The following is a 27,911-nucleotide window of genomic DNA, read 5'->3' as shown; positions in this document are numbered from 1 at the left end:
CAGTTGGGGCAGATGGACTTTCCTTTTTAAGCTCCATATTTTGACAAAGCCACAATCTGGAATCTGCCTGCAGGGAATGTATTTCTTTCAAGAAAAAAATGTTACGGAGGGAGAAGCAATTTCTTTGCCCTTCAGTCAACCCCAGAGGAGATGCTGCCCATTCTATCAGCTTTTTTAGCTGTATTGGTTGCTGTAGCAATGACTTTCTAAAGGTAGCCTTATAGAGTGCATATCCTGGCATAGCAGGGAGCTACCATTTGCACAGTTTCCCAGTAGTAGGAGAAAAAAATCTGAAAGGGCAAGTCTGCGTTCTTCAGGGATTCCTGGTCCTGGAAATATCCAACAATATAAAGTAAAATGTTTCAGAGGTTTCTGGTACTAAYGGGGAATATGAAGTCCATCCTCCTCTTTCATTGCCTTCCGGCCAGGGAAGCCTTGGATCCTGAAAAGAATCCTTTGAAAATACTAAATGAAATAGTACACACAGATAATAATGGAGAGCGAAGCTTTGAATAGTGAAACACAGACTATTTAACCACACCGGGGATGAAGGAAAAAAGGGACACACATTCTAGGAACAAATTTATGGGCAAAGCCCTATGCGTCCAAAGGGGATGTGTGATCTTATGTACTTCAGCTAAATTGCAGGCAGAACTTAATCCACTGTTTGTGATGAGGACTGAAACCCACCCCTGAACGCCTTTTTAAGGCCTTTACAAAATAGTTTTTTACAGGACGTTCCTGGGTAGCGTCTCCTGTAAGCACAATCCCTCCTTACAGGACACTGCTGGCTCTGCAAAATGAATCTCTGCACATAAGTCAGCTGCTGAATGTGCACGGGGTGTTAGTGAGGCTATCTGCCAGAGCGGGAGAGCGGCACGCAGGTGGCTCTATCAGGGAAGACTTGTCCCCTAAGAAAGAGAGGGGAAATCAAGCAACCAGCACGTTTCTTTCTTCCCTCCTTCCCCAAATGCTAGGTCCCAGATGAGGGACATCTCACCCAAATGCCTGAGTCCAGATGAGGGGAGGCTCCCCCAAATGCCCAGCCATGCTGTTCCCACACAGTCTTTCACGGAGACCAAACCAGCTTCTCCTCACAGGAACTGCTTCTGCGACTGCTGCTTCCTGGGTGGTGGTTGAACACAGTCAGTTGTTCTCCCCCATCTTGTCAAGCCTGGAAGAARGGCCCATAAAAGTTTCTTTTCCTTTACTGAGCTCCTGCCATATTATCCACAGGAYGCTCACGTGAATGAGGTCTCCTTCAACCTCTTTTTTGCTACATCTCCCAAAGAGATGAACCTTTCTTTCTACCTCAGCCAAGACAAAGGATGGGCATGACATTAGAAGCGGCACTGACACTGAGCCTCTGGCCAGGAGTTTTTGTGCAGGCAATAGGCTACTTCAAAGCACCCATCTCAAAGGCAGGTATCTACCACTGCTTTACTTTGTTCACTTTCYTTCCCCATCATGCTTGTTTTGCTCCTATGAATGCAGAGCAAACGCTCTCACGTAGACTGCCTGCAGCCACCTCTGTGAGCCTTCCGGTGGTAAACAGGTACACATGGGCGTTGCAYGTACTACCAGGAGGGACTGTCCCCGTGTGGTACCAAAGACTGTATGGTACTYAGCATCTCTTTCATTCTGTTCATTGGTACTATTCTCTTGTAAGTATACTGGGTCCATAACTCTGAAAATGGATGTTATCTCCATATGACTCTGAATACCTGGAGAACRTAAAACAGTAGTTAACTTAGGGAGGCAAGATGCAACTCTTAYCAATAAAACAGCCACTCCTGCAGTAATAATTTGTAAATTGATAGTTTCATGTAGGCTCCAGCATGGCACCTGCATATTGTCTGACTTAAGTGAGCTAGATGAAGAGGGAGAAATAACTAAGGATAGGGGTGAATAAATGCAGCCTGCAAATTAGCTGTAGTTCTTTCTTCACAGCATGCAGGTCATCTTCTTTTCTAAGCAAAATTGAAACTGCTCTCTGCATCTGTATCCTGCTGCAAATAGAAGCCTGGACAGCAGGGAGAAGGGAGTGAGAAATGCCATTCATTTCTGCRCAGATCATATTTCATTCTGCATTAGTTTCTATCATTACCATATCATTCTTCACTCATGCTACCAACACTATGGTATTTGTCCCCCTCTCCCCAGTGTTAACACCACTGTCTTTAGGGTCATATTATAGGGTGAAAGCTGGACGAATTCGAGGGGGTGAGAGGAACCCCTATTCTGAGTGCCCTGCTCTTGCCAGCCACACTGAAGTCGGCAATAATTGGTAATAAAGCCTTCCCTCTACTTCAGCCAAAGTCTTTTTGTTATTTAGCTGGGCCAAGTGTGTGCTGGAAAGGGGAGTCAGGTCTGCAGAAGCAATGTTTCCAGTGGCATCAGCATGATTACGTGATCCCATAGAGCTTGGTAAGGACAGGTATTCCTACTTGCTGTAGGAAGAATTAAGGGGTAGCCAGGTTTCATGCCTACAACCAAGATATTTGATCTACCTCTCTGCAGCAAAAAGCCAGAATTTGATACAACATGTTCTGTAGACATGAGGACATTCAATCTGTGGGACCAGGAGAAAGGTGAAGGGCAGGAATGTGAGATGGGTTCTAATAAGAGCAAGGATTCTCTTCTCATGAGACTAATACCTCAGTGTAAGCAAATTGCTATTCCACCTGCTAATGCATGTAAGCAGCTGCTGCTCTTTACTTAAGGCAACAGCACACATTCCTGCACTAGAGGAAATCATTAAAGGTTTTACTCTTACATCCCTTTAGGCAGAAGGACTTCTGGAGGAGAGCTTCTCCAAAGGAACATTCCAGCTGGAGTGGGTGAACTACRTAAGTGATGAGAACAGACTGCAGAACCTGTGCTAGTTCTGAATACTTTGTCCAGAAYGTCTAGAAATGGAGAAAAATCTGCACATTCACGTACAAGAACTTTGCACAGTGGAGGTAAGGAGCACATTCAAGGTAAAGCAGAATGTTAACATCCTCAGCAGGAGGTAACACTTGAGTATCAGTTGCTTGGCAAAAAGCCCAAACTTCCTGCAGTTTTAATTGCATTTCCCCCGTGCCATCCTAACTGCCATTTGCCCCAGTGCTCCTGCTCTCCCTCAGCTTCCTCCCTCTGCTTCACTCAGCACGCACTCTGATTGCTTCCTTCTCCCCCCCCAGACCTGCCTGTCTCTGCCCATCCCTCTCCTTCTTGTTTTTTCCCCACTTTTCAAAATCCTGACACTAACCTGAAGGATACTGAGCTCACATTGTCCCTCCAGCTCTACATCCCACCCTGTCCCTTCTCTTCCCCATCACAGCTGCTAGCTCTGCCTTCTGCTCTGGGCAGCGCTTAGGATTGCCGAAGAGCGTAAGCAACTTTCACGGGTGAGTACTGAGAAGATGGACAGGACACGGGTGTGGGAATTCACAGACACGCCTCCTTTAGAGATGCTGTTTGTACTGCCCTCATGCCCAGAAGCACCAGGCATCCGCTGTTTTGGGTTCTGCACAAACATGCAGGAAGGCAACCCTTGGCATGAAAAACTCACAGCCTAAGCAAGAACAAGGCACAACATGTAGGGGACTTGAACAGAACAAGGTGTAGGGCCAGGGTGGAGGCATGCAATAACAACTAACAGTTTGCTGTGTGTATTTTGCAGGCTTCAAAGCTATTGAAAAAAAAATTAGCATGCAAAATGAGAATAAAAAAACCTTTTAGCAAAACATCCCCTTGTGTATAGATTTTGCATTCAACAAGAAAGGTTTTTCCACTTCTTATATATGATATTTCATACACATGTGTAGGGATAAGTAAAAATTACCTAGAATCCAGCATTTTATGCAAACCTGTAAATAAATATTCCTCTGCATGTCCACACTTCAAATACTGCAGCTTTGCGTTGGTGCAGAAAAACCTGAAAACCAGGAATTGACTGAACAAGAAAATTGGGCTGACCACATTTCACTTGTCCAGGGTGATAGGAATAAACCCATTAATTAATGCAATGTAGTTCTTTTTTCACCACTTGTTAGTAATAAAATAACCAAAAATCCCTTGCCTAAGATATGATTTCAGGCTAAGTGGTCTTTTAGCTTCGAAAAAAAGGCAAAGTATTCTACAGACTATAAAAGCAGAGAGCAATTCTCCATGTCACCACAGATTGTCGCCCTCTCACTCCACAATGCCAGGTATTTCCAGGCAAGAGGAAGGCTTCAGAAACCTTGAGAGGTTGCTGTAACAGGGAGGCAGAGTCCGGGACAGAGCCCTGGCACCCCCGTGGGACTCCCCATCAAAATACCCAGCCACAAGCAGAACCCGGTGTYCCAGAAACACGAGAAGGGAATTGCTCTGCTGCTCTTCCCAGCCACAGACCCCCTCAGTTCACCCAGGCAGCTCCCGGTTCCAAGTGCACGTTATCCAAAGCACTAAGCTGCACTGTCCGAATTTCCCCCCACCATCCTCCGTTACACAAAACCCAGGTGCAACTTGATAGCAGAGAGAACAGAATTTTAAATCAGCACAGGTTCAAAGGGTCCAAACTGTTTAAAGTTAAAGTTTATTTGTATTCTTTGTAGGAATATCAATAAAAGACCTCAAATGTATCTATATCTGTACATATACAAGAACCTTCAAAAATTATTCACAGAACAAAAATAAATCTTCTTTAGAACAAACCCAGGCAATGAAATGCAGAGATGGAYCTCAGAGACCAAACAGTCCAGTGCTACTAGCATAAAAATACAGCTTGAAAAACAAGTTTATTACTTTTTTAAGGTGTACTTTGTTGAAATAAAAAATAAATTATTTAGAGCTATCATTGTAAAACAGTTCTGTGTAGTAACACTCTTATTAAGGCCCTTGAGACAGAAAATCTATTTTTACAGGTAGGATTCCTGGTAGGCATGATCTGTAATGACATGCTCTCTCTCATGGGAGTTAACTCACTGTGAAGAAGGAAACGTCTAAAAGCATCAGCCTATGTTTAACCCTTTTGATCTGTCACACAGCTGGATACCTGTGGCTGACCAGAACACTTCTACACAGTTAACGCTAATCACTGATGTAAATACACGTAACGGTTTCACCTTGGACAGGAACTGTTCTTCAGGAACAACACAGGCATTTTTGCAGAACACAGATAGGATTTGCAGAACACACATAGGATACATATGTAGTTACCCTGACAGATAAATATTGCTGACGCCTTCCCAGTACATTGCTGTAAAAATGACTGACTTCGATTGTTGAGTTTTCAGTTGAAGTTAAAAGCTGGTGGGTTTAAGCAAGCAATAAAACATGGAATTAATATATCATGTAAAAAAAAAAAGAAAAAAGCCTAAGCCAATCCAAAGCAATTGCAAGAACACAAAGTAGAACTTATTAGATGGATACAGAAGTTATTACTGGATACACCCCATATTCTCTTAACTAGAAAATATACACATCCCTTTCCATGCTCCTCTGGATCCCCTCCTTAGAATTATTTCATTTATGAGGAAAGTTGCAAAATGTGTAGCTGTATGAATCTGTGCTTTTACACATAGCTGCCCATTTCTAATACAGTAAGGAAATGACAGTTGGTACTTCCCAGATGTGAAACCTTCTCATTCCCATAATAAAGGCCTGAATTCCTTGAGTTGCAAAGCATGGGCATTTCCAGCGGTGCTTCCTCTGTTCTCCACAAGTGCCTGTCTCCTCTCMCGTCCTTCAGGTTACCTCTGTTCCTCATGCACCCTGCAGACACCATACACAACATGGCAAAAGGCCACAGTGCTATAAAAAGGGGCTGTATTTCTTTGCTCCACCATACCAGCCAGGAGCTTTCCCTGAGAACCTGGAAGCCCAGTTGGCTTTGCCATTTGGGAAGGATTACACACTTACAGCAGTGTTGAGTACACAAGGCCAGCAAGGACCGAGATGCCAGGATGGGGCAATTTTTCTGTTTCAGCCTTAGGAACACACAAATATCACTCCTACTGGCTATTAATTTTTTCCTGCACTACTTCAGCTGTTCCCAAATGAGAGCAGCAGTTGCTTGCAACAGCAGTAGGCACGTTCTGATGCATTTGGTGAAAGTATGAACCAAACCCCAATGACTACAATGTTCATTATCRGATTTTTGCGCTATTTACTTTTCCTCTCATTGCTGCACAAACCCACCGGCTGTTAGTCGGAAAGCAAATGTGATCAGGCCCAGTTAGGGCTCTTGTTCCAAAAAAGACAGACCTTTTGGCTGCCACGTGGTTTAGTGCCACTGGAATTTTATCAGACTGGACAAAATAGAACCTGACATTTTCACATATTGTCGGCTTGAAGCAGCTTAAAATTTCTCTAGAAAGCCGCTGGGTGACAAACTGGGAGAGACAGCTGCCTGCAGAACTCAGGAGCACAATGTTTTGTTCTGCAGCTGATCAATTTTAGTCTTGCAACATTGCGAATCRGTGACCTTCACCCCGTTTTGGGTCAACAGGCAGCTTCTCCTCCATACACCAACAGAGACAAACACTCTTTGCACTTTAGCGTAGAAATGGATACACAAGCAACAYGAACCAGCCTAGGAACAAGCTGTGAGGGCAGTACTGATAGACCCTTTTAGAACAGCAACTTTTCCCAGTCTACAAGCTTAAGAAATACATAGGCAAAAGGACGTTATTCAGAATGATACATCACTAAAGAGCTCACCAAAACATATAAACCTCGGGGCAGGTATTATTTCCTCTCTAAAAAAAGAGGACTGAAATGTTGCCCCTATTGCATTTCTTCGCAGAAACCGAAGTGCACTCCTTGGACTCTTCAGCATCTAACCCTAGAGCTACGCCAGTGATCTTTAATAGATTACCAGAAAGCTGGTGAACCCTGGTGAAATGCRTTTCCCAAATTAATGCTAGACTACTGCTACCAGAATGACATCTCTGCTACTGCCTTGTTCTTCCAGCCTGGAGGCAAAAAACCCTCCRCAGCCAATGTATTCAAATGACTACTTGCTCTCACGTTTCAGTCACAGAACACCCATACCATTTGCACTGTGTAATAAATGAGCAATGCACATGCCCATCTGAAAAGGCTACTTTGGGGAAGAAATTTCCTGTCATGCAGCTGTGTAAGTACGGTAAATAGCAAAGGGAGATGCAAGTCGCACAAAAATACTCAACAAAAAGGGGTTGCAAGTGTTTGTTGTAAGAGAGCGCAACTCACACAAGACAGAAATTAATCCAGGCTTGATGTACAGCTACAGCTGTGATGCATGAAGGAAGAAGGAAAGGAAAAGGAACTGAAAGGCACAGTTTGAGGAAGAAAATATCAGAGGTCAGCAAGGACCGAAAGCTGGAAGACATCATTTGGAAAGTATTGAAAATAAGTCACTACTGAGCAAATGCAGTGCGCAACCCCAGGTGTGTCCACGACAGCGCAGACTTGGCTACGATACACYGAGAACGAGGCAGGAACGCTCCCTGGCCTGCAGGACCAAGCCGCATTCGAGCAGTGAGACAGAAGCACTGAGCTGAAAGAACTAAGCATTACAGATAAATCCCTGCTCACTGCTGACAAATCTTCTACCTCGAGATGTAAATTAACAGCCAAGGCCTTGTTAAGAGATTCATACACATTTTCCTTATACATCCTACAATGCAGGAGATGTGGTCTCTGTATTTATGCATAGTTAGTAACGTAATAGACTTGTGTGACAATGTTTAATTGAAGTACGTTAACTCACAATAACCAAGGTAGAACAGTTAACATACTGCACTCTACCACAAACTGAATTTGCCTACAGATGTGAGCTTAAATCATTTCCAAACAACAAACTTGACAACAGACACTGAATTTGGGCCGTCGGCATTGCCAACCCTTCATGTTCACGGCAACACGAGTCAGGTTTCAAGAAGTCATGAGATCAGCTTAGAAATCCCCACATTTTTATTGTAATACAATTTTAGAGATTCAGAAACTAAGGCCAAAAGAACAATCAGATCATCAGCTCTGACCCTCCTGAAATGCTGGTACCCCTGTGGTCATCTCACAAGCTCTTTCTCAGTCTAAGCCTGGACTGTTTCGCTAAACGCACCCCACAGGAAGGCAGCCTTCGGAGGCTGGGTCCAGTTTTGAGAACATCAACTTCTCCAGTTTCCACAACTTGTTTGAAGGGTTAATTACACTTGCTGTTATTAGTGTATTCTTGTAATTCAAAAATTGAATTGCCGTTGAAATGATTTTATTTAATTTCTGAGTTCAAATCATCCCAATTCTTCTGTAAGAAAAAGGGATTAGAAATGTACACTATGACGTGAAAGTGAAGATTCACAATTAGTTGACTCAAGAAGTTGGGGCTTTAGAAAACCTCAGGCTAAGTATTGTGACGTTTGGTGAAATCATGAGAATTGACAATGCTGTGTCATTTATTGTGAATCTTTTACAGTATGTGAATGTCAGTATCTTCCACAAGAAGGTCACTTTGTAATTACAGATGCATTCACATATAGCCTGTACGTATGCTTCGGTGAAATGCAACTGAAGGTAACTGGAGATGAAAAGTTTAGTCTCGACTCCTTAAGAAAAAAATTGGTGAGTGCAGAACGCCCAAAAAAATCCTTAAAAGTATCCAAAGAAAGACAAATTTCAGTGGAAATGGAAGATCTTTTTTTAAAAAAAAAAAAAGGCGCAGAAAGCATCTTTCAGCAGAACTAGACTGGCTAATCCAGTGGCTGAAATAGTGAAATTGAATGTTGCAGAGTTAAAATGAAGAAATCATCTAGAAAAAATGAATTTTGCATACAGAAATCTACTGTGCTGGGCATGGGGACCCTTTGGCTAGCCCTTTCTCCAGAGCATTAACCTGCTTGTTCCCGATGGAGTGCAGAGAATGAATTCAGGGTGCTACTGCATGGTGCATAAAGTGAGGATTGGAYAGAAATTAAAAAAAGAAAAAAAAAGTATTTACAGGTCTGTAAATTCTCAAAACATAAAATTTAAACTGTATTAGAACTGACATAAAAAAGAAAGAATCCTACCTTGAAAACTGCAGATTCCCTTTCTCTGTTTGATGGGAAGCCTGACTTTGTGCAAATGGAAGGAAACAAGCTTGCTGCTCCAAGCGGAGTTTTTACCCAGAATGTTCAAAAAGTCTGAATTGTTTTTTTTGCCGGAGTCCTACCAAAAGTAACTACAAATTCCAGCAAGAGCCAATCTTCTTGCTAAAATGTTTGCTATTGAGTTTGCATTCAGTTAAAGAACAACTAGGGAAGAGGGGAATAAAACCAGCAGATGAGTCTTTTTATAGAATTCGTTTCACTACTATTTCACTCCACTCAGGTACTTGTATCAGTCAGCCTGATATATACAGCTGCTATCTAAGGTAACCCACTTCTCATCTCTCTCTCTCTCTCACCCACAACACACATGCACTCACACTCCCCTCTTCCTCCTCCAAGGACTGCAGTGCTTTTAACAAGAGAAAAAAAAAATAATAAAAATAGCAATAATTAAAAAAATCTACAGTATTCACTTCCTTTTGGTATATTACATCAACATTTTCTGTACATGACTCAAGAGATGCCTTTATTTACACAGTGATATGGAAGGACTTGTTCTTGGGAGCCCGATTCTCTTGGCCTTGAGTGGGGAAATAAGGCCCACTTTTCAGAGTTCTTCTTTCTTTTCCACTTTAGCAGCATTATGTAAACCTGTGAGGGGAAAGGGGGTTCTCAAGTCTGCTCCCTCTTGCCCTTCTCCTGGGGAGATGGCCGGCAGCGTCTGCCCAATTAGCAGCTGCTGTTCTTGAATTCACCATTCTCCGTGATGGAAAGCTTGGTGGGATTGGTGGGCGAGATGCCATTGCGGACTTGCATGCTGTAGCGCTCCTTCACTTGCGTCAGGGCACTCATCAGCCGCGTGTTGGCAGAGTCCAGGGACACGATCCGCTTCTCCTGCAACAAGTAGCCCAAAGTCAGAGCTCCTTTGCAAATGAAATACCCTTGCCCCACCAGCCTGCTTCACCAGGAGCTTCCAGGACCTGGGGCTGGGACAGTGTCTGCAGGTGATTTCTAGGCAGAGGCAGCCTTACTGACATTCTCCGGTAAGATGGGATATCTGCCTCTTTCTGTTTTCTTGGGGTAACATCGCCCAGAGGCTTTTCACACGCCAGTCTGGCCCTTCTGGCCTTTTTGCACCAGGGAAGGGGACAGTAAGTCAAAGTTACGTTGGTGAACGGATCTAGTCACAGTGGCTTTATCCAGGCAGCCTCCAACTGAGGCAGATGGAAATGCAATATTTTGCCATGGAAGGGAAGGGAAGGGTGTGGGTGTTAATAACAATAGCCAATTTTTTTTTAAATGTGTTAGAAAAACAGAAACAGGCAGCAAAAGAAAAAAAGTGATGGGAAGTTTCATTCGGCAGAGAAGAGTGCAGGTGATATCTAATGGCCATCGTCTCTGTATATTGGATGGAGTGTGCTCAGAATAAACCCATGGTATGCTTGAAATTAAAAAAAAAAGAGCAAATAATGGCAGCCTGCAGTTGCCAGCAGGAGCGAGGGTGCAATAGCAACATAGAAAAGAAGCAGCCAAAAGCTAAGACTAAGGGGTTATTTGAGGTGAAGGGGAGAGAGGGCAGTGTGGGTGGAGGGGGAGATGCCATCGACAACACAAAGAACAAACACTGAGCACTGCTCCTAGACCCATTCCAGCTCAGAGGGCTCCCGGGCTCCGCCGAATTGAGGGCTCGCTTTGTGTCCCGCTTTGACGCTTCGGGCACAGAAAACGCTAGCCTCCACTTTTAGCAAAAGTACTCAGAAAGCTAAAGGACGTATACTAAATTTATTAAAACAAAGCAAAAAGGTGAAAAAACACCCAAGAACAAAAGCCAACCTACTAAAAGCTAGACTGCCCGCAGTGGGATCCAGCACTGGCGGGTCAAGCCAAAAAGTTGGCGGTACAATTAGAAATGTCAATTTTCATCTTCCCTCAAAAAACAAAAGCAAAAACAAAACAAAACAAAAAAACCGCAGCCACACAAAGCCGCAAGAGACATTGCAACAGGGAAACATGCTCTCAATAACACCAGCACATTGGCTTTTTTCCATTGAGGAAGAAAAATCTTTAATTTCTATTACTTGGGTGAAAAAAGCTGCATGCAGGGACTCTTCCCAGTCCAGCCCTTTGAGAAACAAAACGAAGGAAAAATGATGTACAGAAGGCACAAACATTAAGGGATAGTTCAAACATACTGCTCAGGAGATGCAAGTGCTACAGCAGCCCCATGAGATTTTGATCCCAGCACATCAGCTACGCAGTACATCTGTAATCAAGTAATGTTTGCTTTCCTTAGTGGGCTTCTGCCAGCRAGTAAATGTTAGGGTGCAAAAACAAAGCAGAATTTAAATACCGTTTATATTATGGCCCTGAAGAGACCAAGCTCTGCATAGCAGAGCGRGAGGAGGAGGAGGCAGGAGAAATCAACAGTAAGGCAGGCTATAGCCTGCCCTAGTATTTTGCCCGATCTAGCCAACGTAAGCGAGAAGGGACAAGGGAGGAGTTAAGGCCTTAGCCTTTCCTCCCATGCTGAAATAAATGCTGGGGGGAAAAAAAAACAACCCAAACCAAACAAAAAAATAACTGCCTTAGCAGAGCTGTGTTTCTCAGCAAGTTAAAGCTCCTCCTCCTTGGACTAAGTTTTCCCTGGAATATATATATATTTTAAATTAAATATCTTTCCAAAGCATGTAGTTTTACAAAGAGTTAAAAATGGAAGGCTGGGTATTTTCTGGCATCGATGAGTGCTCACTACACCAGTCTGCAGAACAGCTGGGAATCCACACCTGGAAAATCAATCTTTAAAGAATGAGCTTGGTGCGTAGAGGCACCTTCTCACTCGAAGGAAAAATACAGTCTGAACAAAGGTGTTTCTAACACACACGAATGAGGCACGGGAAGGAGGAGGAGCTGGAATGGGTAGGAGGTCAGCGCACTGGGCCAGGGCTGGGTACTGCTCAGCTAGAGAACTGATTGGGTTTACTTGCCTGTTTGAATTATCTCATCCCCATTTATGACCTGTAATTTAACACAGCGGAGACGTCACTTGCAATAGCAACTGGGCTAGTACTCTTTGCAGCTCCGCTACTCCGAGGAGAGTTTAGCCAGACCTCCCCTGCTCAGTCTGGGACGCCTCGAGACCGCCTGGGCTTCCCGGCTTGCACGAGGCGCTGCACCGGGCCCRTGCAGCCAGCACGTGTGCTGGGAACACGGCTCTCCCCCTGCGACGGTTTAGTAGCGCGTGCTACACCTGAACACCAGACACAAGAGCAAATCCTGAAAAGCATCTTGTGGCGAGGTAATTAAGCACAAGAAGCCCAGGTTATCACTATTCCTGGCAGTCGCTTAAATCTTCAAACAAACGGGTGAGATAAGCCAGGTTCCAGCTCCACTCCATACATCTCGCACAAAAAAGACCTTTCCTTTTCTAGCCACTATACATCCCTGTGCCGAATGACTCACAGACTAAGAAAAAATGTTCCAAGTGTGATTTAAAAGGATCACTGCACAACCCAGTGAACACTTGGGCTCCTCTTTTGTGACCGTTTGTTCTGAATCTTTTACCCGTTTCCTTCTCCACTTAGACAGCCATGAAAGGGCAGTGACCTCTAAGCCTTCCCCATGACCGACACTGAAGTAGTCAAGGTTTGCTGATGGCCTTGCTTTAAACAATGCTACTGTCTTTTCAACAATTCCCCCTGCAGGTGATAAGCGATGCAAGTTCCTCAGTCAGTCACGGTCTCTCAGATCCTCCCCTCTCCTATGTCTTTCTGTGCATTTGTTCAATGCCCCTTTCACCTTCTTGAGGGGGATGAAAAAGGTGTCACATCCCTCAAAACCAGGCTGCTGTTTGGATAAACTCTGAAAAATGGCCCAGTACATTTAACTTCTGCTCCAGCTTTAAACTTGCAACAGTCCTTGATCAGACTGTACGAAAGGGCTGATGTACTGTTTCTCCCTGCACCTCCCTGCCAAGAAAAGACAAAAACTAAAGCAACTGACATTCCTGTTCATTGTCCAGCACTGCAACCCCTCACTCTAGATTTTGAGTGCAAGTCCTCACAGAAAGGATTTCTTCTTGAGCTGCATCCAGAAAGGGCAGCTACACTGGTATGCCCATTYGGACCGTCTTGCACTATAGCTAGGAAATATAGATGGTGTAATTCCAGTACAGCTTTCTTCTTATTCTACAAGGTTAGAGAACAGATGGACCACGCTGTTGTACACAAGTGATTCGCTCAGATTAGACGACATGGATCCAAAAATCCAGCTTTCATAAACAGCCTTTCTGAAGAATAACTGTGGGAAAACAGGCAGAGGCAGCAGACAAAACTTAGAAGTTCGCAGATTGTCAGAAGGCAAATCCGCCATAAAGCATGTTTCTAGTGCCACCAGTCTTTTAAGAATACATCTTTTCTCTATTTTGTATTTTCCCTATGCTTCTGTGTGAGCTCAAACATTTCAAGTATTGCTGGCCATTCAACAGCAAAGCAATGGCCAGGGTACGCCTTTTGGGCTCTCTTATGTCTGTGTCCTAACACACCAGTAGCATCTTCAACAATGTTCAACTGAGGCATCTGTTTTTTTCACCCTACACAAGGAGAGACAACTTTCTGAAATAACTTGGGTTGCTGCTGAAACATGTAATCCTCTTAAAGGATAATTTATTAAAAGTTATACAGTTGGAACTATTAAAAAGCCCAGAAGCAGGAAAGGTGCTCCCTAAATGCAAAACCCACAAACATAACAGGCAGGCAGATATCAAATCAGTCTCATGTTCTGTTGTCTAAGCTTCGCTCTCAGGCATCAGCATGGACACAGAAGAAAAGCTGAAACGATCCCACACAATACATTCACATGCATCACCCACCAGGTCCCACTTTCCACAACTAACTTGTGTTGACTGAGGCAAGCACTGCAGGTTGGTGGCAAAGTGGGCGTTTCTCCCAGACTGACATGGAGAGTCAGATGAGGTGAAATGCCACATATGAGAGATTACATTGGGCAATGCTCCATGGCAAGCATTCTCTTTTCTCGCACATTCAAAGCCATGTTTCAGCTTGCATAGCTGAGATGCATGCACATGGCAATTAAACTACGCCAGTATGAAGCACAGCTTTTCCAGAGTTCCCAGGCCCACACTTGGAACAACGTCTACACAATGCACCACTGTTCCTTTAYCACTTGGGATCTCCTAAAGCAGAAAAGGTTTTGGAGAAGCAGCCAGTCCCGTGATTTGCTGTCAAGCTTTTTCAAAGCTTTGTGTCAGATAGTAGTCTTTATTGTATAAAAAACCCAATTCTCTTCTAGGAGGCAGCAAGTCACATGTGCAACACCATGGGCCAGTACTGGCTTGGGAGCTAGATAATAMTGCTGGGGCAGGAGGATAGGGGAAAACAACGGGTTCTAAGCACAGAACACTTGGCTCCTGGAGATCCTGAGCTCCTTACCTGTGCATCAATAATTTTTTGCTTTGCATCGATGACAGCTTGCATCTCTGCATGATCCTTCTTCAGCTCCTCTTCAACTGCCATGAGTCTGATGCGCAAAAACAGAGAGAAATTAGGACAGTTTAATACTATTCCTGGGTGTTTCGGCTACCGTGGGACTGTTGCCTTGACTTCTCTGATTGTCCTCTCTCTGCAAGAAGACAATTCTGCTGCATTCAAGAAAGCTTATCTATCCTTCTGCCATCCCCAATTGGCTGAATTTATTATTCGCAAAGTRGGCATTGCCAAAAATCTAATTGTTCTGTAAAACTACCCCTTGAGTATAGTTTCCAAACAAAGCAAATAGACCAGTTATGAGTATAGCAGACACTAGGGTTAGAAATTCCTAAATCTTTTTGTCCACTCTCCTGGCAATCTGAGGCAAGTCTCAACACTTGTATCTCAGTTTCTTCATCTCCAAGGCAGGAACAGTATCAGTCCAGAGATGTCAATATGCCCACATAACTACCTTCTTTACTGTCAGAGAAAACATGTAACAAAGGGGAGCTTCCTGCCCTACATGGTCTGCAAACTTTCCAGCAAAGTCTCACCTGCTGATGATACTTTTCATCTGGCTGTCCTTCTCCTCTTGTTGCCTGCGCAGTCTCTCCTCGCTGTCTTCCAGCCTGGACTTGTACTCCATCAGCAGCTTCTGCATTTGCTGCTCCTGCACCAGGAGGCGCCGCTCATACTCCTCCAGCCGGCGACTCGACACCTTCAGGCGCTCCTTCAGCTTCGCTATCTCTTGTTCATACTGCATGTGGAAGGAAGGAGAGAAGGAAAGAATCAKATGCAAAGGAGAAAGGAAAAGATCAGATTATTATTTTCTGCTGCTGTTGAGAGAAAGCCACTGTTTGCTTTCATAAAAAATAAATTGATAGAAGCAAAGGAAATGACAAGCAGACAACTGCGGGCAACCACAAAGGACCATATAGACTCCCATTGAGCATTAAGTTATTCCCACACTGTAGGATGTCTTCCTGCAGCACAATTTAAGCACTCAAATAGCTCTGACACAGCTCCTCAGTCCTGCCTGGTAACATCCCCAGTTACTCCAGACCCAAGGAGTTCCCAGACAGAAGCTGCTAATAGTGCTCAACTGTAAATAGATGTCCTGGGGTGACCAAACTCATGAAAGGGACCAGTATTGTGAGCCAAATAACTCGTTTTTCAGGACCTAATGAAGATATGAAACCAATTATCCCAGGCTGAAGGCAGAGCTTATCACTCACTACACAGAGTCTGCGAATTTACTTGGCTGAGGTTTCGTTCTTCCACCTACTGTCTCTCTGGATAATCACTTCTGCAATAGTGCAATGAATCTCAGCACATTCCACTTTGGTTTTGGTTCATTCACCTTTCCTAAAAATTCTGTGTTCCCACTTCTTGTCCACCATATGTTCTCCTCCTCTTCTCTTCCTGCCCTCTCAAAATACCAAACCTCTTATTARACCTCATCACTGTAGCAGCCATATACACGGAACTTTATTTGGAAAAATGACATCTATTTCGGCAAATAAACACACTTTAAAAAAAAAAAAAGCCTCTCAGGAGATGATGGACATCTCTGCGTAACCCTGAAATACTCTACCATCTAGATGACAGATATTTGCCTTGGGTGAAGCCTGAGACAAAATCTGAATGCATTGCTGATCAAGATTGAATTGCATTTGCAGAGACTTGTACAAGCACTTAGCACATACCAAACTATATTCAGTTGAGTTAACAATCAATTTTTTTAAATGGGGTTTCATGATCACTAAAAAATTTTGCAAGTGTAGAAAAATGACAGTATACTATAGCTAAAATATTGTCATAAAAGATAATGAGTTGAGCACTTAGGCAGCATGACTTATGATGCAAGTAAATACCAAATATCAGCCTGTAATGTATGAACTCTCAGCTATGTCAGTGTGCACCCATTTGACATGGCACAGCCTGTAAATAGATTAATCTATAGTATGGGATATGGTACTACAGATAACTATATGACAGCCCGTACAGTGGGAAGCTATGCCAACAAGACCTGTGTTCGACTCCGGCACAGCRGCACCTGAAAGCCATCTTGAACCCAGCTGAGGGGTGGACAAGGCTCACTGGAAGCCAGAGAGTCTGCTGCATACAGAATAAAATTTACCTTTTCAGCATGCTTGACTTCATCTGGATTCTGCTCTGCGTCCTCCTCCACTTCTTCATACTGCCCGTTATTGAGAACCCACGCAGCTGTCCTCTCCACTGGTGACATTGTGGCAGAGTCCACAGGCGAGTGAACCTGGAGCAGAGACACCTGTAAGCATTTTTCAAAGAAATTACATACTAATCAGCTCTGAAATCACATTTATTCAGAGCAGAAAAATGACCATGGGTCTGTCAGTCTCAACGCCTCCCCCAAGCCCCTCTTCCAGAGATGCTTCATCCTCACTGGACGTTGGACACACAGCGCTCATTTGAGCCCCTCTAAAAATCAATACACCTGAGAAATTTTTCTTTCTCTTTGTCTAGGTGAGCTTCTCTCTTTCTGGAAAAGCTCTTATTTCTAAATCCTGTCATCATCCACCTTCCACTTCTGCCAGCTTTTCAGTAAGGCTATTGCAATCTTAGGTTTTTCTCACACCGAAAATAGAGCAATGAAGTGTCACTCACAGCCTGTTCAGGAAAGATAGATTTGTTTCTTGGGAGGATTGAGGAGCTTAACTCGAGAGCAGCTTTGTCAGCCGGGCTACAGAGAGCATTTGCGATGGGGTACTGGGCTGCGTGACTTCGACAGGAGACAGCACAGCGGTACATAAAAGTGGCAAAGAGCTGTAACATTATCATTTCGGTGTCTATCAGATTTAGATGGTTTATTGTAGCATATACGCTCAGCCAAGGCTGGAGAAGGAAGCCAGGGCAAGCAGCGCTTACTAGGGGAACTTAAAGAAGATAGCCTCTGATGAGGTTTTAAAGGGAATCTAAAAAGAAAGGCAAGAGAAGAAACATGAAAGTCTCCGTCCGGCTGAGGAGAACGCGGCTTGCTAGAAATTCCAAGCAGTTTTTGCGGACAAAGGCAAGTTTATAAGCACAGCAATTAGCATAATTCCCCTTGAAAGAGCTACACTGTCTTAACTCTTGGAGAAATGTGAAAGATTGACTTTTCCCCTATTTGTAGCTCCTTTTTGTGCTCAAGCAGCTCTTCAGATCACCCGCCTTGTTTCAATATTTTACAAAAGGGAAACGTGCTTTGTGGTAGGGGGATTTTGAAGTCCAAGTTTCCGTGAGGAGCTCTTCACGGGGGAATAACAGCTTCTCAAGGTGAGTCAGGTGAGGGATCCTGACACCTTCTGTTTCGGCTCCTCTTGGTCAGGGGGACAGGGCTGCTGGGTGCTACATACGTCCCACGCCAGTTCTGCCCGGAGGATCTGCCAAGAGCGGTTCAGCTCTCCTGAGCAGCGATGAGGGCTCCGGCACTGGCAGACGCCTTAGCAAGGACGGCTATAAAGGCAAAGATGAGGAGAAGGAGCTGAGCAAAACTCTGCGGCTTGAGGCAGAGGCAGGGGCCCTGTGCCTGGAAGGAAGTCTTCGCAGCAGAAAGACGAGGAGCTCCTTTCAGCTGCAATATGACAGCTTGGCAAAGCTCCTTCAGTTGGATTTTTCACAACAGTATTTGCCACAAGGCAGCCTGAGACCATGAGCTGTGCGTGGCTCTGCCACCGGCCAGCTCCTCGCAGAGGCAGCTACTTCGGTGCTGGGAATTGCTGGAGGAATTAGGGAGGGCTACAATGAACGGCGTCACCGTCCCTTGGAGTTGTAGAGCAATAAGGTAGCAGAAGAGCAACTATAAACTGCATCGCCAGCCTCCAAACGGACGGCTGATCACCAGCAAACCTCGCCAAACAACCTTGCAGCTGCAGGACCACAAATTTTCAGCAGCCAAGCTTAGAAACTCTACAGAGACCAAGCAGAAGTGGATGGCAAGTACTTAAGATGCTAAAGGGTTATGAGTTATTCTAATGTGGGGGAAAAAAAAGAGAAGCTTGCTAGGAACGTGTATTAATTCCCTTCTTTGCCCCCCTCCCAGAGGAACACACTGACACTTCTGTTCCCACCTACCTACTAAATGGAAATGGAAGGCAAAAGCTGACCTCTCCCAGCAAAGAAAGGGCCTGCCTCTATATTCAGAAACAAATGGGACTTGTAGAGAACAGAGTCTAATAATTATAACGCCCACAAAGCATGCCTGGAAAGAACATGCCAAGCTTCTGCTCTTATTTAAAAGAAGAAAAAAGGAGAAAAGAGAATTCCACAACACAATTTGCAATTAAAAGGAGGCAAAGGAACTTGCCTCAAAAAAATTTTGGCCACTCAGTTTGGCACACACCGAGACATTTCTCAAGGGTGTGGGTAAGGAAAGAACAAATTGATTTCTGCGACTGAAGCAGGAGCGAGTACTCTAATGAATCCAGAGAAAACAATTAGCATGGAAAAGCAAGAGTGGAAAAACAAGCAGACGCACATCAGCTACAGAGGGAGGAAGGCGACTGCCCCGAAGCCAGCCATACTTGCAGGCATTTATGGAGCTGAAGGTAAAAAGTAATTGGAGAGGAGGGAGGTCCGAGACATCACTTTGATGCTAAGCAAGCAAAGGTAACCGATTTACACAGGGGCAGTCGGGTAACCAGCAATTTAAGATGGAACAGGCAAAACAGGAGACTAGTCAGGGGTTTGCAAACAGCTAACTGAGCATTTCTCTTAAATGTACAAAGGGCTTAAGCCACCCGTGTGAGGTGTTTGCGCAAAGGCTGTGGAGACAGACCGCCTGTACGCTCTCCGCCGCCCTCCTCCTGAGCCCGACACCTTCGAAGGGCAGCCGTCGCTGTTTACTCACCCAGGCGCTTCCCCTAACAGGCCCGAAGGAAACGTACCGGTTCCACGGGGAATTTTGCTAAGATACTGCACAGAGCCGCACGCTACAGCTCGGCAGATCATAAAACACAGGTTCACATCACGGGCCTGAGAACTAGAAAGGCAGCTGCCTGATTTTCAAATTTATCCTTTTTTATTGGCCTAAAAACTTCCCAACATCTCTGTGCTAGATTTAGAGGTATTCAATATACTTAATCTAYCAACCCCTCTGTGCCCAGATGAAAAACAAACACTCAAAAGGAAGACACAAACATATGCACTTCAAATAATACACAATTATTTTCTTCGGTACTACCAACTTGGCATAAGAGCCTTTGCTTTGCGATTCAGTGTTTCTGATCTCCCCGTACTTCAATGAACTTGAGATATCAAAGCAGTTTTGAAGCTCTGATTGCTCCTGGGTTCCCAGACATCATCCAGACTCTCCTTCCTTAGATGGTAACCTTCAGGAGAGTTTGCCAGGAAAGCTACACCAAGGGACTGATCCCAGTAAACCCTTCGGCAGAGATTCAGCTCATGTCGGCAGCTACATTCTTCTGCCAGCTTTGCTTTACCAGCCAAAACCCTTCCCCTGCATAACCGTGTCCTCACTAGCGCTTTTGCCAGAAGGCTTTGCCAGTGAAGAGGTCCATAACCTCCTGCTCCTCGCTGATGTAGCTGAGCCGTGTAGCCTCAAGCTCAGGGGCTGCARCTTTCTGGAGCCAAAGTCCTCACTYGTGCCTGTGGGCAGAGCAGTGTCCTCTCTGGAAGACCTTGCGGAAAGCAGGAGCTTGCTGAAGCAGGGCCAGCACCAGCACGTCTCAGCTCCACGCACAGAGCTGCAACAGTGTCTGTTCTGCTTCCCTGGGCGCTCGCAAGGTTTGTTTCCAAAAATAACCCTTCAGAACTAGGTGAAGTAAATCAAACACCCCCGTGGTTACCTGTCACAGGGACTACAGAAGACAAACATTTAATGCCAAGGAATGGCGCAGGTGTTGCCCTCAAGAGCCTCATCCTGCCCAGTTGATAAGCTTGTAACACAAGCACTACACAATCTTTTTTTCTCTTTACTATGAAACTAATTTAAGAAATGCTTTTTCATATACAGCAAATCACAACAGGATTTTCTTTTTTTGTTTTTTTTTTTAAGCTAAAGGAATGTTGGCTTTCTGTCAGGAAAAATCTTGATTTACAGAAAAATTAAGTACATGGAGCTGCCTATGAGCAAGTGATCAAAATGCATGAGGAGTTGGTACGTATAAACATTCCTTTCCAGAAAGTGTTTGCAGTATTCATAGTTTGGGATGATTAATGAAAAAATCAGTATTTTTTTTTGGGGGGGGGGAAGGCAGCAGGAGATTGTTGTCTCGTGGTGAAATACAGTTTTCTCTACACTTAAGACAACTCTACTTAGTTATTACTTTGGCAGCTGTTTATTCCATGGCATTTTGTCTTTGTTCATGTCTGTTTTTAGGTGGCTATGATTTTAAATGAGCACCACAGGGCAAATGCATTCTCACGTGGCAATCAACGAACATTTGGAACACAGCTTCTTTTCTTTTTTTTCACTCTGGGAAATTTTCAAGTTTTGTTTCTTTCAGCAGGCTTGCTGCTACCTTAGTAAATGCAAAACAGCTTTTTTTTTTTTTTTTTTTTTTAAAGTTTAGTACAAAAGCATCCAAAAATAAGCAGCAAGCTAGGCTTGCCAAGCTAGTAATGGTAACAAGCAGAACTATTCCTTGTACTTGCTACTGGACACTGGCTTCTTCAGCCACTGCTCTTGATTCAACTCATATTCCTTGTCTCACATTTAAGTCAAATGAAAGCTTTGAAGGTCAATGCAGTAATCAGCTAAATATCCAAGCAGAACATTGCAAGCGCCTGGGAAAAGACTTTCCTTACCTGCTGTGTCTGCTGCCTCTGAATTGCCCTCACCTTTGGGACAGGGCTCTCTCTAGAGGATGAGGATTGCTGCCGGGACCGGCTCCCATTCTGGACGGGTTCAGGCACCATGGCCCCCGACACTGCCGACATGCTGCCGGTGCTCCGCAAGGAAGCGCTGTGCGGCAGCGACTGCGGCRCCTTGGCCCTGGCACCCAGCCCGGCTTGGTCCATTTTGCGGATCTGTGCTTGGCTGCTGCTGTTCTGGCGGGGCAGAGCGATAGGTACGTGCTTGTCCGGCACCGTGTGCCGCCGGGAGAAATCCTCGCTCTGCGTGCTGCGCTTGGTGAAGTCCTCCATACTGCTGTTGCTGGGTCCACTGAGTTTGAAGTCTTCGCTGTTGCTTCGGCTCCGGGAGCTGGCAGTGCTTAAGTTCTCCAGGCTGGAGTCCACGGAGGCCTTTGGCATTGGCGGAGGCGGGTTGTTGAGATGGTAAACTGGGTTCTGGAAYGACAGAGGCTGGAGACTGCCCTGTTGGTTCAAAGCTGGGTGCAGAGGCCTTCTCACCTGGGGAGCACTCTGGGGCGTGCTCTGGGTTTCCCACAGCTGTTTGATGTTGGCCACCTGTGTTATAGAGAGCTGGCTGCCGGCCAAACGCAAAGGCACGTCGTGCATAATAGAAGCGTGATCGCTGTGAGCCGTGTGAGGGTCCTGGAGGTCCATGAGGGAGATGCTACGTCCATTGGGCAAGAGGCTTTCCCTTTCATCCTTATCTGAGTAAGTCATGCTCTGGGTGGACGCCTGCTGAACCAACAGCAAGGTCTTGCCCCTAAAATATCCATCTACATTTTCCTGGGTTGGAGACTTCAGCTTATGCAAGTCACTGTGGAATAGAAAGGAATTTGGTTATTTTTTAACCAGCCAAGACCCCATGAGATCCATTCCAGAGAAGCCTTTCTACCTCATTTAACCCCCCCCAACTTCCTTACTCTGAAAGCTTCAAGGAACTAGATTTCCTTTTATGAGCTCTCTGTGTTTCAAGTTGCAACACACTCTTCCTTAATTACTACTTATCTTTGAGCATTGTTTGATTCAAGAAGTGCTTCATATTTATTTTTCACAGGTGAAATGCAAACCATTCCCACCAATTTCTCCCCCCTTAGACATTTCCCTTCCCAGCAAGACTTCAGAACATTTCAGATTACATTTAACCCTTCGCCAGCTCTATATTATTGTGTCTGAAAATTCAACAGGAGCTGTGTGAAGGCTCTTATAAATCTAGGTAACTCAGAGGGAAGGCGTTTCCAACTGTCAAAACTTCTCAAACAAGTCTCCAACTTGAGTCTTGTCTCCAATGAGTCTCATACTTGAGAGCGCAGAAGCTAGGCAGAGGCCACAGTATGCAAGTTCTTTGGTGTTTCTGCCATGTTACAGCTTTTTGCTTCAGATTAATTGCTACTATAATGTGGGAAATGCTATGCCAAACAGAGAAGGGACTGTCTTTGTTATTCCACTTGATAACAAGTCCCACTTATAACACAGATTTTTCATTAGCACTAAAAAGGCAGCCCAGTCTCCAGAAGGAGACATTACAGTCGACTTTATGCAACTGCTCACTCAGATTGGCAGTAAATAGCGAGACTGGTAGCTAAAGTTATTGACTTCCAGTCTGACTCTGGGTAAGTCAAAAGCTTAAAGCCTCGAGTGCTAGCTCATGCATCTCTTACTGGGATGTTGACCTCCCTGTGATAGCTACCAAAATCCCCAGCTCCTACAAGTGACCTAGACAGAAAGTTCAAGCAATGAAGCATTCAACTCTCCCTGGGTGCTCTTAAGTGAACCCAACCACACCCCTTATCCCACATCTCCCCTCGAGCTCTGGCTGTTACCTACCCATCAGTGGGGTCCTCGAATATCTTCTGAAGCCCTGAGGAGAGACTGCCACTGACATTTGGACTAGAGCTGTGCTCGGTGAAACGCCTCAACTGCTGCTGTATGGGTGTAGGGTTGGTCATTGACTTGGTGATGTCAGCAAGAATACGAGGCAGAGGTCCCAGTTTTGCCACGGTCGCCTGTAGGAAGGAATTTTCACCCTAATTGGACAACAAGCACCGCGACATCCGCCAGGTTTTTGATAACGATGCACAGAGGCGGAGGGGTGGAGGTGGAAGGAAGGAGGGTGGGTGGTTGTGTGCGGGTGTGCCAGGACCGTAATGCAGTGTTACGGAGCAGCGTAACCACGGCGACGAGATGGATGGAGGAGACGAAACGGGGTGCAGCAGACATTGAGGAAAGAAAAGGAAATAGAAAAGAAATTAGGATTGACCCCCAAAAACAAAAATCATGCTCAACAAAACCAAACTGTGGCCATTCCAATGCAAAACTATCATGCAAAGCAAACTAAGGCCAGGGTGGGTGAGGTCRAAGTGAAAACTACAGTATCTACTCATTAAAGGGGATTTAAAGACTACAGATTCAGCTAGTGGGAGGGAACTTTCCAGGCAAAGGGAGTCATGTGGTAAAAGAAATGCATGCCAACAGACAAGGGATGCGGCATTCAGGGGATCATGAGAGATTTGAGAGGGTTGGGGGAGATGGGGAAAGGAAGGTTTTCATTTCATAAGCCTTTGGGTTTTGGCATCCTACACTGATGCCATCTTCTGTAGCAAATTGTTATCAAAAACTAAGGCGCTCCTCCCTACTTAAAAATAACTGCATGAAAACATCAGTGACCCTCATTTCAACATTACCATGTCAGGTAGGGATTAAACGCTTAGCTTCACATTTAATTATGCCTTAGCTTGGTGTTGGCCAGGCCGAGCACGGCAGCAGCTGCCCGTAAAGCAGCCCTGAGGGGAAGGTTGCTCATTCAGATTCTTTATTTTTCCCCTCTTTGGGTCAATGCTGGTTGTATCATCTACATGGTGCCGCTTGCTCTTGTGACCGAAGCAAGGAGGTGAACGTGCTGGAGGTTTAATGATAAAGTAAAAACCCCTACAAAGACCATCTTCTTTTCAAAGATGTCCTTATTTTTCCTGTAAGCAGGTATTCGGTCAGTTTGACTCCAGAGAGAGGTCTCTTTACAGACGCTTTCTTAGAGCACGTCTTCTGGTCTATTAAAATCTTTGAGGTTACTTCTCTCATCATTTCCCAGTCATTACCTACACAGTAAAGCAGTATTACAGTGTAACTTTATCCCTTAATTCTCTTTTCAGCAAACCACTACGCCAGCTCCCAAGGGCCTGTTAGGATAGATCCATACATCTAACCTCCAGAAAGGGCAAAGCACATGTGCTTTAATGGTTTAGGTCTGGTTCCTTCCCCTCCCAGCTGCCCAAGGCATTTACGATTTTTTCATTTGGAGAGCAGCTCACAGTAGCTAACCCCCCAAACCCCTCCGCACTTGCAGAAACTGGGTCTCCCTTGACCTGAAGGCCTGACCAGTTGGAGGAAGGTGGCACAGTTCAAGGCACTGAAGGATTTCCCCCAACTTACAGAAATGGAGGAGCCGGTCTTTTAAGTGCTCCCTTTGCCTGTTTTTCTGAGGCTGCTGAACTGTCTTTATAGCAAAGATTTTACTGCCCGTGACACTTCGAGTGTAAACTGTGTGCATGTATGAGGAAAACAGATAAGACCACAAATTGTTATCAGGCTAAGATTAACTAAGATTAATATACATTACCCTTCCGAGTCAAGGACATTTAGATTTACTCTGATGCACAAGCTCAGTGTCTTTTTTTTTTTTTTTTTTTTAATAATGTGCTGTGAGAAAACAAATATCCAACAAATCACTATCTTGGCAGACCTTACTAGCAACAAAAATCATTAGCAGCACATTGCAAGTCACCTCAGCTCTCCAGTTTCAAAAGAAAAAAAACATGGAATATGAACAAAATAATGCATCTCGAAAAGCTGAAATATGGAACAGTTCTAAGCACTTTAAGAAAAAAAAAATACTGATTCGCATCTCAGCTTCTCTGGGTCTTATCAACTTCGTTTGTTAACAAGGTTTAAATGATTTGGGGTCTTACAAGCCATGTAGCTGGGGAAGAGCAAACCAAACTGCTCTTCTATAGCTCAATGGAAACAACGCTTATTGCTGGAGATGAGCGTCTCCCGCGGCGAGAAAGGAGCGCCGGCTCCTGGAAAACACACCTGACCCCAGCACAGASAGCATCTCCCTTCTGTTGCACGGTACAACAGAGTGGAACAAGGCTTCTGCCTGGCACCTTCTTAAACTAAAAGCTAATCCAAAGACCACAGAAATGAGCAAATCTCAGTGGGCTTTGGGTCAGGCCTTCAAGGAGAACAGTTCTGCCTGGCCAACACATTACTTCACCCCAGCTGGGCAGGGCAGGGCCCAGCCAAGTACCTCAGTTAGCATCAAAAAGGGCACCCCCACATTTCCATTTTCCATCCAAACACTCCGCCTTTTTCCCAGCTCACTTCTGCGAGGGGCCTGGCTCCCCAGGGAACGCCAGGCTTGCTTTCGAGTGTTGCCCTCTCCGCAGCTTAACACCCAGCCTTATTTGAGTCCCCGCAAAGTGTTTGCACTGCTGATGAAGCCCAAGCACTTCACGTGCCCGGCTTCGGGCCTCCGGAGCCGGCAGGGCCGCGAGCCGGAGCCGCGGAAAGAACAATTGTGAAATACCACTATCACGCATTCCTCTCCAAAGCTGTTGAATACTTTCTCCCCAAAGCGGCTCCGGCTGCTCCCTTGATGTCTCCTAGTGTTTACAGTTGCTACGATACAATCGCAGGATTCACCCTCCCAGGCCTCCAGCCTGCTTTACCTTATCAAGCTGGGACACAACCTCCCACAAGAGGGAATGCAAAACCGAGAGCTCTCTGCCCAGGTCGATGTAGCCCTCAAATCCAGGCATGTTAGAGATGGTATCTGGATTAGAGATCTCGAGGAGAAAACGCTTCATTCCCCCCCACTCATGTTCCAGAAAGTCATTCATGAAGGCCATATACTCTTCCTTATTACCAAACCTGGAAGAAAGGGGAGGGAAAACCCAGTCAATAACTGCCACACAAAACACACAGGWCAAAATAATTGTCTGTAAACACTTAATGGTTAACTTTTGACTTGCCTTTCTGAAAAAGGTGTTTGGGAGGGGAAAAAGTGGACAATTTAAGAGATTCCCTGCTTTCTTGGACTTATTTAAATACTAGCAGCTTACTGTTCATAATGTCAACAAGGGGTTTGATAACATCTCTTCCCTCCTCTCCCTCCTGCAGACTTTCTTTCTCTCCTCCACCTTCTCTGCAGCCCTTCCCCTACAGAAGACAAGCTCCTTGGCCTTCATTCAGCTGGGAGCTTTGGAGGTGGAAGGGGAAAAAAATCCATGATCCTTGGCGGGAACAGTACTTTCTTCTTTTGAAATTGCATACAAACACACACACACTGACATGCTAATGCATGATTCTCTTCTTGCTTTTCCCCTGTGTTCCTCTACTGAATTCAACACAGTCCAAACCTGTGTATGGAAAGGAGAATATACCTAGCTCAGCCCTGAGGTATCCCAAAGGGAACAGGGTTCAGATACAGGAAATTTCTTCCTTCTCTAAAGTCTACTCCAATTTGCCTGAGAACCAGCGGCCTGCAAATGTGACCACCAAGCAGGGTTCCCCTTGCTTCACCCTAACATTTTTTGACTTGCACCCCTAGAGGCAGAGATTTCAGGTTCATCACCACCTACTTAGCAAAATTGGCGAGATTCTGAATGACTTTAGCAATAAGTGTGAGGGTGCGAGATGTCCGGTCATCAGGATACTCCTGCATGAGGCTAAAGAGGCTGGGGGACATGATAGCAGGGCACAGGAACCGGAGGAAGAGTGAGGCACTGATCAGGCGTTCGCTGATGTCCTGCTTGCCCCTGCTCAGGCACTGCTGCTTCCAAGATGCAAATACCTCCTTCAGCTCACGAGGGAACACACTGAAAAACAGCAAACCAAGAAATACAATGGTGCGGGCAATGAGATGGAGCAAGTTGAAATGGTGACCAATCACTTGCAATAATTAACTGTGAGAAATCATCATCGGCTCCATTTTTTTCCCCCTCTCTAGGCTAGGAAATGTCATTAGGCATTTATTCTTAGATCATCATTTAATCTGCTGATACTTAAGTACTGGTAAAATCATCCCTTGTTCAAATATGTGAAATGAAGCTGTTTTCAGACACACTGATCCACAGGCTAAAAACCACCATCACTACTCTGGAGCAAACAGGGTGCTCAGAGATTAAAAACAAATTGGAGCAAACTGAACTCATCTCTATAACTGAAATTTGTATTTTGCTTGTTAAGCTCTTTCACTGCTTTGCATCTGCTTTGCCCTGAAGCAGAAAGGCCGTTTTTTCAACGATACTCAGCAGCAGAGATTAATAAAAATCTTTCAGCCGATTTTACTTCATGTGATCTCCTGTTCGATTTTACTGATGTAAAGGGTCTGAAAAAAAGCTGTATATACGTATCAAAACTACTTTTTATTCCAAGGTCAAACTAAGCTATCTTTTCACTTTATTCCCTCCTTGTTCAGTCACGACTCGCTATCTGTCCCCTTGCAGAGTATTTCAGTGGAAGCTCCCACTGGAATTCCCCTGGTTTGGGCAGAAATACC

General features: G+C 44.9%; 1 protein-coding gene and 1 long non-coding RNA gene across 3 annotated transcripts in view; one reads left to right on the top strand and one right to left on the bottom strand.

Annotated features, from left to right (window-relative positions):
* The window catches only part of LOC112975085, a 41,859-nt gene extending 35,001 nt beyond the window's left edge, over positions 1-6,858 (top strand). For both annotated transcript variants that reach the window (XR_003256481.1, XR_003256480.1), the window contains 2 exons: positions 2,787-2,963; positions 6,776-6,858. This is a non-coding gene — a long non-coding RNA (uncharacterized LOC112975085). The remainder of the gene's footprint in view (positions 1-2,786; positions 2,964-6,775) is intronic.
* A 2,898-nt stretch (positions 6,859-9,756) lies between these two features.
* Positions 9,757-27,911, bottom strand: part of RASAL2 (RAS protein activator like 2) — a 116,602-nt gene continuing 98,447 nt past the window's right edge. Inside the window, exons 11-18 of the mRNA XM_026084750.1 lie at positions 26,992-27,228; positions 26,080-26,281; positions 23,180-23,379; positions 21,308-22,169; positions 16,662-16,796; positions 15,076-15,278; positions 14,486-14,573; positions 9,757-9,932 (exon numbers count right to left, since the gene is read on the bottom strand). Coding sequence (XP_025940535.1) covers positions 9,768-9,932; positions 14,486-14,573; positions 15,076-15,278; positions 16,662-16,796; positions 21,308-22,169; positions 23,180-23,379; positions 26,080-26,281; positions 26,992-27,228 — 2,092 coding nt within the window. The 3' untranslated portion in view covers positions 9,757-9,767. The remainder of the gene's footprint in view (positions 9,933-14,485; positions 14,574-15,075; positions 15,279-16,661; positions 16,797-21,307; positions 22,170-23,179; positions 23,380-26,079; positions 26,282-26,991; positions 27,229-27,911) is intronic.

The sequence above is a fragment of the Apteryx rowi genome, unplaced genomic scaffold, assembly GCF_003343035.1.
Source record: "Apteryx rowi isolate R43461 unplaced genomic scaffold, aptRow1 scaffold_65, whole genome shotgun sequence".
In the NCBI taxonomy this organism is placed as follows: Eukaryota; Metazoa; Chordata; class Aves; order Apterygiformes; family Apterygidae; genus Apteryx; species Apteryx rowi.
This window is presented reverse-complemented; position numbering and strand designations above follow the sequence as displayed.